Source organism: Siniperca chuatsi, linkage group LG11, assembly GCF_020085105.1.
Source record: "Siniperca chuatsi isolate FFG_IHB_CAS linkage group LG11, ASM2008510v1, whole genome shotgun sequence".
NCBI classification, from domain to species: domain Eukaryota; kingdom Metazoa; phylum Chordata; class Actinopteri; order Centrarchiformes; family Sinipercidae; genus Siniperca; species Siniperca chuatsi.
The window spans coordinates 9,993,520-10,005,316 of NC_058052.1; the positions used below are offsets into that span (position 1 = coordinate 9,993,520).

The 11,797-nt window shown below is 41.3% G+C and overlaps 3 protein-coding genes across 9 annotated transcripts in view; 2 read left to right on the forward strand and 1 right to left on the reverse strand.

Moving 5' to 3' along the window:
• b3galnt2 (beta-1,3-N-acetylgalactosaminyltransferase 2) overlaps positions 1-5,940 on the forward strand; it is a 36,152-nt gene extending 30,212 nt beyond the window's left edge. Inside the window, exon 12 of the mRNA XM_044214544.1 lies at positions 4,956-5,940. The gene's annotated coding sequence lies outside the window, so the exon portion shown is untranslated. The remainder of the gene's footprint in view (positions 1-4,955) is intronic.
• ggps1 (geranylgeranyl diphosphate synthase 1) overlaps positions 1-11,797 on the reverse strand; it is a 37,400-nt gene that overhangs the window by 14,410 nt on the left and 11,193 nt on the right. The window lies entirely within an intron of this gene.
• Positions 712-7,114, forward strand: LOC122884530 (UDP-GalNAc:beta-1,3-N-acetylgalactosaminyltransferase 2-like). 7 transcript variants are annotated; one of them, XM_044214556.1, is made up of 7 exons: positions 722-893; positions 2,104-2,152; positions 3,747-3,926; positions 4,265-4,390; positions 4,592-4,751; positions 4,844-4,900; positions 6,115-6,514. In XM_044214556.1, the coding sequence occupies exons 3-7, from the start codon at positions 3,787-3,789 to the stop codon at positions 6,250-6,252; spliced, it is 621 nt and encodes a 206-aa protein (XP_044070491.1). In that variant the 5' UTR covers positions 722-893; positions 2,104-2,152; positions 3,747-3,786; the 3' UTR covers positions 6,253-6,514. The 7 variants fall into 7 exon arrangements, with proteins under 7 accessions (XP_044070495.1, XP_044070491.1, XP_044070490.1 ...); XM_044214555.1 differs by having other exon boundaries at positions 723-893; positions 3,743-3,926; XM_044214558.1 differs by lacking the exon at positions 722-893 and adding an exon at positions 911-1,356.

Sequence of the window (11,797 nt, forward strand, 5' to 3'; positions counted from 1 at the left end):
CACCAAACTCAAAGCTGGCTCTTAACTGACAGATTGGGGAACCAGGGTTGAGTTGACAGAACTGTAGTTGAAGAAATTGCAGAAACAAGTGTGTTGACATGACAAGAACATTGTCAGACTCGAAGGCCATCTTGGTGTAACTGATATCAGAGACATAACTGCAACATGCTGCCACACACTTTGCAGCAAAATACACAGGAACTGTGTGGGTATCATTTGTGAGTGATACTTTTACTCACTTATCGTACTTTTCCTTTAAATAAACACATACCTGAGACACAGGGAATGCAATGAGAAATGCTAAACTAATGCGTTGTTTGTAAAGCTTTACATTAAAAATGCGTTACAGAGCAGGCGCAGAGTAGGTGGGGAATGTAACATGGGTGCCTCGCACATTGTGTGTTACAGTTAAATTTCTACATGTCCCGGTAAAAGCTTCCGACCTGTAAGCACGTCTGAAAAACACACCTCCGTGTTGTCGGGCCAGTCCGTAATTCATATCCAACGCACACATGTGTTCCCAAACTGGGGATTGTAGTCTTTCAGCATTTTCTCTGTGTATTGTGAGAGCCACCCAGTAGGGTTACTTCGTACACCTTACCACTGATATTTTTCTCCTGGGTCAGCCAATCCTGTGCTGCTAAGGCGTTTCCCTTCATTGTGCCATCCAATGGGCAACCGTACCTTTGGGAGAGGCGGGGTTAATGTGCCCGTCAATCATTCTCAGGCCGAGGCTCGGGCTGTGTGTGTGCATTATTGTTGGTGGTGGTCAATCACTCACTGGCAGCGGCTGGTCTAGCAAATTGTCTGGGGCGGATGACTTTGTATCCTCCGCGACCAAGAGCCATACATGAGGGCTGCGACCTTGGCTTCTGTTATAACGATACAATGGTGTAGGTATTAATGCGATGTTGCTGCGTTACAAGTCTTCCTCGAGCTTGACCTTGTTGCGAACCGTTTCGTCGACTTGTTTCTTTGTGAGAAGCAGCCTCACTCAACGTTACTCAGTGAGCAGTCAGCGAAATGCCAGACCAGTCGATAGAGAGAACATTTTGTGAAGAAAGAAAGTGACTTTTAATGGGGCTGCACGGCCGATTCTCACTTTGTTGAACTTAAGGCTGTTATTGCGACACAGCTTTAATATGACATTTGTGTAAAGGTCTGCTTTGGTGCCGTGTTGCCTGCCCATAAGCAGTGGTGTTGTCGCTCTATTTCTGCTGTCGAGTGTACTCTGCGCAGAGAGCAGCTCACCGAGACAAGGGGGAGAAGCGAAAACGAAAAAGGACGGTGTCGGGGCAGTTTTTCTGTAAAAACCGAGATTCGTCTCCGACAGAGAAATGGCTCCGACAGGGGCAGGTGAATTGCGACCACTGGTCCCGCATTTTCCAGTGTTTGTGCGCTGAAGTGTTGTCCTTTTTAGCCGACTGTCAGCTACAGAAATGGCGTCATCCTCTGCTGTAGTGTTGGTATAGTCAGTGCAGTGCAGACAGCAGGCACACCACGCTGCCGTACTCAGAGAACCGAGCACCGTGCGGCTCCTACTGTATATCACTTTATCCTAAAGCACTTCATTATCCGTGCATCTGTGTAGACCGAGGAAGGAAGTCGTCTCTTTGGCCAGCGACTAGTTAGTTTGTGTTTGCTCGCCATTCGTAGCCACCAGCCAAGTCTGACTGCTGACTGACTGACTACAGTGCACTGGGCATTACATAAACGGCTTTAAGGGCTCTGCGAATGAGAGCGATCAGCCTGTCACGGTTTTACTTTGCAACACCGATATTTTTGGGAATGTGGCTCGAAAGCTCGAGCACACATACCATTCTCCTGTGGCATTAGTTAGGATTATTTAAGCAAAGGATCTTTAAACTTTTCGTAAATCAAATTAGAGCCTCAATTCAGAATGAACCCCGCAACCCCTACAAGGAGATTTCATGTGCAGACGACGTGTTTTGTAAAGTGTGCGTCTACCACCCAGCTTTTTCAGGGCATCCAGCAGTGTAGCAGAAGAAGTGATGTCATCATAACATCACCGTGTCTTGTTGTGTCAGACTGAAGTTGGCACTGTCTGTAATGCCTAACAGCTTCTTCAACCTCTGTTTTCAGCCTCGGATTCGTTACACTGGTCACCTAGAGGACTCATAGAGAGATGAAGGTATGTTCATTCATATTTCTTGCATGTGGTTAATGCCACTGGAAACTCAATCTATATCATTACTACTTCTGCATTACCAGCCTTAACCAGGCAAATCAAACATATAATGTTAAATGCATTATCAGTATTTTCTATGCGTGGCTTCATCCTTCTCATAAATAAGGCTAGTGTGAACTTTTACTAAATGTCAGTTTTGGTCTTGTTCAAAAAGCACAGCCAGGCAAGTGTCTCGGACATAGACCAAAATAATACATTTATTTGTTAAGCATGATATTGAGTTTCCAGTGGCTTCATCTGTATTTGCAAACACAAATTGGGAACTGTAATTTTGATGTTATGCTTTGTTGTGCAGTGTTATTGAATTACATGCTGAGATGGGGCCTGGACATGTAGTAATGTAATATATGTTTAATATTTCATTTTAAAAACCGCTTTCATAGAGAGTGTCTAACCTGAATCCATGCTAAAGGTGTGATGCATAATAATACATGAATAGCAGAATAAAAGAGCTGTGAAATTTAGAAAATATTCAAAAGCTCTGGCAATGTTTTCCCCAGCCCTATTCGATTTGAAAGAGTCACAGCTGTCATAGTATTGGAAGAAGGCTGTGATGGAGCTATTTAATCTTTTCTTATAGTTTCAATGGATTGTAGCTGCGGCTGTTGTTATGCCTGCAGGCTGTTGTGTCTTAACTTGTCATATGTTGCCATGTGAGCCATATGTAAAGTCATAACCTGCAGAGTTTGTTTCGCTTTTAAATTAATTGGTGCGACATACAGAAACTTTCACAAGAGTGTGTGTTTTTAGTTACATTTTTATTTGGCACACATAATATATAGCGTAACGAGATCGTGGGAAAAGAATAAAGCAAGTGGAAGATGTGAGCATTTTGATGAGCTTTGTGATTGGAGAGTTAGTAGTCTGTCACTTTGGCCCTAATTATGTTATGCTTATTGTGGTTAATCAAACTATACCACCGCTCACTAATAGACATGTTAGCAGTCTACCAAAGTATCCAAATAAAATGCAAGCAAAAGCACCATGTGACGTGAAAATGGTTCCCGACACATTTTTTTTTGCATGATTCGTTAAATTTGGTCAAAACCATGAGGGATGTTGAATCATTTCGTTCTGTTACAAAGCTTTACCTTTTCTCTACTTCATACTTCATCTCTACATTTCTGTTGCCTGCATTCATACTTGTCCTACTAGTAATGCTGACTTGAACTGCATGATGATTTGTGGTTATACAATGAATTGTTTGTGTCAGAGGAAGACAGTGGAATTCTGCTTGTCATGACTAGAAATGCATTTCAGTGAACAGAGAGCATCAAGGCACAGGTGATATAGAAACACACGGGGTTAGCAGCTTACACCTAATTCACACTGTAGGCTAGCTTTGCTGCTTAATTTCCTACAAGTGTCTACTTTAATAAAGCTTAATCTGTGAACATTAATTTAAGTGTTGCCATCAGTGCCCATGACCATTTTGCAGTTATTTTGGACTTTCACCATTTTATCCAATTTACACCCCCCCATTACCCCCATCACGTGCCTCCCTATGCCCACCTCCCACTGTCTGTGTGTCAGACAGAGACGGCCTGTCGGGGCTACTGCGGGGCCGCCCAGCCAGGATGGAGCACCATGCCTCCAGGCTGAGGCAGGAGGACGCCGCCTTGCAGCAGGAGAGCCTCAGGCACGGCGACATGGTGTTCGTAGACGTGGTAGACACCTACAGGAACGTGCCTTCCAAACTGCTTCAGTTCTATAAATGGTATGCCAAGTGCTAATGACTCGATTCTCTGTCTCCAAATTGCCTGGGCCCTCTGAGGAAATCAGCAACCTGAAATGAAAGTGTGTCGTCGCCTCTAAATGTCTTGCTTTTAGAATCACGATTGCAATCGCTCATTCTGGGGAAAAAGTACAGTTGTGAGTCATCAGGCAGCAAAATATACAGAGTGGTCTTTAGCTTTGACTTGGCAAGTATATTATTTATTTGTAAGACCTCCTGCCCTTCGCTCTCAGTGGTATTTGATAGTAAATCCACTCTGGGATATTGCCAAAATTCAGAAGGTGGGCTTTAATTGAATTTGTAAATTCCATCTCTGGCAGGTCTGTGGGAAATGCTGACTTTAATCTGCTGCTGAAAACTGATGATGACTGTTACATCAATGTGGACTCAGTATTAATGAAGATTGACCACAAGGGTCTCAAGCGCAGCAATCTCTGGTGGGGGAAGTAAGTACAATTTGGTGTCTGATCCTGTTGACAGTGTATAGTTTGCTTGTGATTTGAGTCCACTTGTGTTTGCCACCTAACTTCAGCGCGCTGTCAGCCGAACTTTAGATGAAAGAAACAGGAAAGCTCTGTGAAAACGATGATGGCTCAGGTGAAAGGCAGACAGGATGTGATGATAATGTATCTACCGTCCTGACCCAGTTTCAGGCAGAGCTGGGCAGTGGACCGCATTGGGAAGTGGCAGGAGCTGGAGTACGCTAGTCCAGCCTACCCGGCGTTTGCCTGCGGCTCAGGCTATGTGGTCTCTCGTGACCTGGTCCAGTGGCTCGCCAGTAATGCAGATAAACCGAAGGCCTACCAGGTAGAGTACCCAGGAGCGAGTGACTGTGTGGATATGGTGGCAGTTAATCACGAGTTTAATGTGAGGAATCTGCCCTGGATGTCTTGTTACAGGGAGAAGATGTGAGCATGGGGATATGGATGGCAGCTGTTGGACCACAGAAATATCAGGTAAAAAAATTGCTTCATGACGTCCAGATCTGCCGACTCGTCAACTCATGATCACAAATGATTTGGTTTGGTTTATTGACAACATTGTAATATATTACTAAAATATATCAGACTTTGTTAGGGACAGAACGATTAAGTCCTACACTTTCCATCATTGTCCCTGGTGTTTTCACAGTCCACCAACATTTATCAAGATCGGACAGGCATTCAGTCTCTGACATTAAGAAATATTAGAAAATAGTGTAGAAAATTTTGAATGAATCATGTATACAATCAGATTTTTTTTTCTTCAAGGAAGCAGACAAGGTACGACAAAACATAACAGCCATCTCAAACATTACTGTAGAAACAAATGCAGCAGGAATGTAAGAAAGAACCAATCACGGATGGGATTGTTTTCCGATTAATGTGGAATTTCCGACCTGCGCAAAGTACATAAAAAAGCACAGCTGAGAAGATGAGGCTTCAGCTAGGCACAACCATATTTTGACATACTGTAATTCTAATAGTTTTGGTAAAATATCCAGACATATATAGTAGTTGCGCTTGCAGATTTGCATATCATAGAAGACTGGACTATTGACGTTGGCGGAGGCCTGCGTTCTCTGAGTGCTCTTCTAGTTAACAATGTTTCCGTCTTCAGAGCTTCATTAGGTAAAATTGAAGAATACACTAATACACCCTAAAAATAAAAAAATACAATATCAAATAAAAATGTGACTTGAAATGATAAATGACTTACTCCTCTCACTGTACATTTTGATTTCTGTGAAAAACATGGTGGCAAGCAGGACTGAACCTCTTAGTAATTTCACTTTGTGAATTGATAATCAATTCTTTTTGTGTGCTCTTTATGCTTTGTACAAAATGGTATTCTATGGTTTGCTTTACAACTGTGAGATGTATATTTTTTACTTTAATATACATAACAGTTGCGCATTCCTTATTGTACAGTAGCCTTTTAGCACAGCCTTACCTCCCTTACAGCTTTTCACTGCACAAATTGTATGAGCATGTGATGAATAAAACCTCTAAAATCTGAACTATGCTGACGGAGTCTGTGAAACTCGAGCAACACGGAGTTCAGTTGCAGCGTATCAAAGGTGCATGTTAATTCTTGAACCTGAGTAAGACCTTAACCAGAGTACGGCTAATAACCAAATCAGTCTGTGCATGTTAACACAGCCACTGTCCTGCCCCTTTGCTATTGCCAGGATCCCGGCTGGCTGTGTGAGAAAGAGTGCTACCTGGATATGCTGTCGTCCCCCCAACACACAGCTGAGGAGCTGCACATCCTCTGGGACAGGAAGAGGGCCTGTGGAGACCCCTGCGGTTGTCCCTGGGGCCACTAAATCTGGCTCACACCACACTCACCAGGTGGCGCTGTGGGTAAAATGTACGCAACACTAGTTGTCAGTTCAGTTTCTGTGGTTTTCTTTAAACCCCAGAGTTTCAGAGTTTTATCAGTTATTATTATATGATAAAAACGCATTTTTGCAATGTTGGATTTTCTGTTGGAAAATAATCTTAAAAACTTTGAGATGACATTGCAGGTTCTTAATATTAACAAAAATACTGTACCAACATAAACCATGTGCAGCTTCAGAATATGTATCAGAATATGCAGCATACTGTCAGTATGTGTATCATGAACTTAGTTATTAAATTTGAGATTGAAAATGTCTTCAGTGGAACAGAGGAACTGTGGAAAAAGACTGTGGATTAAAAGATGTTGACCAGCATGTGATGGTCATCGTGTACAGAATCATTGCTGTAAGACTTGAGTACTTTGTAATATTATAATTATTGGTGCTCTGATACTTGACAGACTTAAACCTTTTGGTTTAAAAGGGATAGTTGATGGAATTTTAAAGGTGACGGCTTTACATTGCTATATTTTGTAAATTATTGTCTTAACCTTTTCATCCTCTTCACTATTTGTAGATTTATGACAAGCTTCCTCACAAACACACACACAGTTTGTACTGTAACTGTCATTGTGCAAATAGTGATGTGGCCTTACTGTATTTGTTAGGCGTCATACTGTATGTATGTTAACACTTGTGATATCGACACAGATTTAAATTAGTGTATTTGCAACACAGATTTTTGGAACTTGACCAAGCAGTCAGAGCGACTGAGAAATAGACTCAGTTGTTTAACACTGGTTTCATGAAACCCTCCTCACAGGTAATAAAGAACACTTCAGTGAGACTCGTGACTTCCTTGTTGTTTATTTTGGGGATGAAGCACTCTGTAAACTGCTGCTGATTCTGTGTTGCATCCATGTTGAGTCTGAAGCTTTGTTTTAGCCGTTAGTGCTGCTCAGTCGGCACCAGAGACACACAGTCAGCAAACAGACTTTGCTCGTGCTGCTACAGAAGTCCGTTTTTTGTTTTTCCCAACTTAAAAGGAATATGAAATCACTTTGATCTCTATTGGTGATTGTTTTCCTGAGACAGTGAGCCGGACATCGCTGGAATGATGAACGGGGAAACCTGTGGAGTGTTTTAGCCCCAAATCGATCAGGAGCTTCATGTTAATCAATAGGACTGAACACATCCAGCCATCAGCTTGTACACACTGAACCTTTTAAAATGTTGACACGAAGCAAATGTGGCAAGGTTTTTTACGAGCCTCCTCTGAGCATATGCTTTAGTTGCTGCAGTGATTTGTTTGTTCATTGAAGTATAGCCATGTGATTGATGCTGAGTCACTAGAATGCCTTGCTGTATATTTTTGTAAATACTGAAGATGATGCTGAATATTTTACTAATGGGGGATACAACAGGTCGTTTGTTTTATTTAGGCCTGTCCTACCTGCCAAGAAATCTATTCCTGCAATTAACCTGACATTGGAGCACGCATTCCTCTTCCTCTGAACACCCCCCCTCCCTCCACATCTTATCCTTTCGCCTCCTCTCGTTCAACGAGCTGCATGATAACAAAGTCATATCTGCATCTGTTCCACTCTCCCACGTAAATAAGGACGGCATTTTTCACCCCATCGGCCTCTCTCACTGATTTGGCTCGAAGCCCTTCATTGTGAACCGAGAGAGAAGCGTGGACATAACATGCACAGGGGAATAAAGCTCACTTCTCATTTCTGCTCTACTGCTTCTTTAGAAGATGAAGTTATTGAATTTGTCTAAACTCTGATGAGCACTGTGGGGATATTGTCACTCACCGATGTATAATTATTAGCAGTTTTTATTTTCAGAGATATGCTCCAAATCTGCTTCTTTTATTCCCTGTGTGTGTATGAGTCCTGTTCTCTCATACATAATCATTCAACCAGGCAATCAAATCAACCACAGTAACCTCTCTCATAATAACTTGAGACGTAGAAATTGCACTCGTGTATTATGATTCTTCCTAGGCTTGTAATTTAGCTGTTCACCACTTTTTAATGTCTTATCTCACCTTATTTCCTGCCAATATACAGTGTGAGGTGTTTATATAATGTGGAGTGCACTATTGTGCTGAAAACTGCCTCATATTCGGAAGGGGAAAAATGCTCATGTATTGGCATAAGCAAGAGTTAGATGGTGTGAAATAATGTTGTGTCAAAGGGGAACACTACTCAAGAATTCCTTTGTTCTCTGAGAGATCAATATTTGTGAACATGAAGTTGCTCCCAAAGCTGGATGGTTAAAGAGTAAAGTAGAACTAGAAAAAAAACAACGACAACAAAACAGGGTATAAGCTCATCTTAGTGACCCAGAATATCTGATTCATCCATATGTTTGATATAAATAAACCCCACACATTTTGAATCGTCTCAGCCTTTAAGCGTGCATGTAATCTTTTCTAAGCGACGACAAGAGTACAATTCCCTGAACCACTGACTTATTTTCACATTATTAATATTTTGCCATGAAAGTGCAATCATCCGTTTAGACTGTGACAAGGACTGCTCTGAGAAAATAGAGGGAACTTGGGCGCTCGAGTCAATTGTATTTATAATATCCTTTTCATCTTGCGTCTCACCTCTTCCCAAAAGTCATCTTCTCACGCTACAGCTTTAATACAAGAGTGTGTTGACATTACAAATTTGAGTCTTATTTTCTTGATGCTCGGCTGTGGCAAACACTTAATTTTAGTTGTTCGCTTTCGTCTGATGTACCTACAGCCCTATCGGATGAGTTTAAGTGCCCCTTCATCAACACCACTCACCGTGTTCCAAATATGCTGTTATGAATGGATTATAAACTGGATGTTAGTTAACACTATACACATTATATAAAAGTGGATATTGTTACAATCTTTTTTTCATACAGTTTAATTGTCAATGGTAGGTCAGTTTGGTTATGTTTGCATTTGTAACATAGCTAACTAGTTCACCTGTTTATTCAGTAGTTTTAGCTAACTAGTTCAACAGTTTACCCATTACTTTGAGCTATTTCACCAGTTTATCCTAATCTTAACGATACATTTTTAGATATTTTAACTGTTTATCTAATACTGCCCGCTAACTATTTCAACTGTTTATTCATTACTTTTAGCAACATTTTCATTCCCAATTTGAAATTGCACCCACAGCTCTCTCTCTCTCTCATTTCCACGGCAGCTACAGTGTCTCAGCCTGGTAAGGTTATGGATGTCACTTTTTGCAAACATTTCACAGCTGTGAAATGTGTGACATTGTGGATCGGTTAGATGATGCATCCGGTAGAAGGTCAGCTATTAGACAGTACACATAATTACACGTCTTTGACAAAGTGATGGAAATAATGAGTGAATCATGGAGTTTCATAAGCCCTCTTGAGTCCTGCTGCAGTGACATGGCAGATTTACTATGATAGTGTTTGTGAGAGATAATTAGTCGTCCAGTCATTACTGAACCATTACTGACAGTCATTCTGTCTTAAGAGGATCTTGAATTAGCTCATGGGTGAGATGGTGAGATTCTTGGAAACCACTCAATTATTTGATGGAACCTGATGCAACACCATATATGGAAGAAATGTCATGATGTCAGCTAAGTGAATCCAGTTGCCCTCAGTTCAGCATTAAAGGGGTACTCCAGCAATTTAATACTGCACTTGCACAAGGTTGGGAGACTTCTGTCTTTTATTCCCTAGTGTGGGTCAAGTTCCAAAAATGCTGGATCCTACCTCTCCCATAATGCAACTCAAAAGCATCTTTCCCAAGACTTCTCCTCCCTGGTAAACACCAACGTCTTTCAAACTCCATGCCCCAGTTTGTAACACAGGATTTTTGTTATAAATAATACTAATATTTGTTATATCTCCAAATCCAAGCCGCGATAACCCTGATGACACCATCAGAAGTAATTACTCCCCACGACAAATAAACTGAACTTAATGTGTAAAATCACTGGAGTACCGCTTTAATTAGCATCCAGTCATTTTAAACTCAAAGAAGACAGTTTCATGCAGGCTACAATGGTTGCAGGTGGAAACAAGTGAGTACTTATGTTATTCATCTTTATCCCCAATGGGACATGGAGGCGCAGTGAGGTTTTTACAAACAAGTGAGAGCTGGCAGAATTATGCATGAGAACATGTGTTGCTCTGGGAACAGTGACATGAACATGACAACCACACTGGCATAAATATTGTAAACTGAAGGAAGCTTTTTTATTAAGCCTATGGATCAAGTGACAGTAAAGGATGAGTCTGTCGATATTCTATATTTTTCTTACTGTCAACAAATCACATGAAAAGACCAAACCAACAATGAATTGATCCTGCTAATCAGAATTATCTGTGTCCAAAGCCTGATTTAGTTTATTTTGTACCATAGAGCTCCACTGCTGTCCAAAAACTATCGGAAAAATATCACCCAGTGTGAAAAATATCACCCAGTGTGAAAAATATCACCCGTATGTTTCTTTCTTCATTACCATGAACACGGGCATTGTGGTTTATTTTACGTCAATCCTATGTACCATTGTCATTGATATTGACTAGTACACCAAATCAGCAGCTGAAAATAGTCCCCACCAAGTGTCCAGCTGTTTTAGAAGTTACTCAGCCCTTTTTATGAATTAAAGTATATATTTGTGACTGATTTAAAAAAAGAATATTTATGAAATATCTATTGGAGTGCTACCAAGCAACACAAATGTGTAAAGCGCAGCCCAGTGATAAATAATCCAAAGCTTGCAGAGGATGAGGGAGACAGTGAGTGAGCCATGTCGCTCTTCACACAAAAGCTATTTTGTTTTGCTCTCAAACAGAACTCAGACACTGTGGGTGTAGAAAATCAATCTAGTCAACCTAGAGAGAGAGCGAGTGAGAAGAAATGAGAACCGTGAGAGGCTTTGATTATTGTGATGGACTTAAGTCAGCTCTGCGAAAGCCACTTCATACGTCGCTACTGTTTATCAAATCAGAAATGCATTTGCATCACATTTTCCTGCACTTGTGGCTTCTCGGAAGGAAAATTAGTAGAGGAAACCGGTCCCCCAGATTTTCAAGCATTTGACATTTTGATGAATAGATGTATTTTCACAGAAGCCACAATTCAATCTGAAAGACACATAATTAACTGAATTGCAGCTGTCAAGAGCAAGAGCTTCAGTGAGTCAACAGAGCTGTCTGGGACAGATAGCCTCTGTCCGCAGGGCTGCGCTTCTTTTCAGCAGCTGAGGAAAAACTCACAACAGAAGCAGCAGATAATACAGGATTTAGATGACTGGTGCCTTGTATTTTAGACCAAGCTCGCAGTAAAACACCAACCACATCCATAGCAACCATCTCGTGAGAGTGTTTGGTCAAGGTTCCTCAAAACAAAGCACATGGCAGGCAATTCTGTAATAACTTGAATCAGCCGATTTGCCTCGCAGCCTGTACTATTCAGCATGCAGTTGCAAAAGTACCAGTCGCCTTGAAAAATAAACACATGGTTCTGGTGCAACAGGAGAAGACT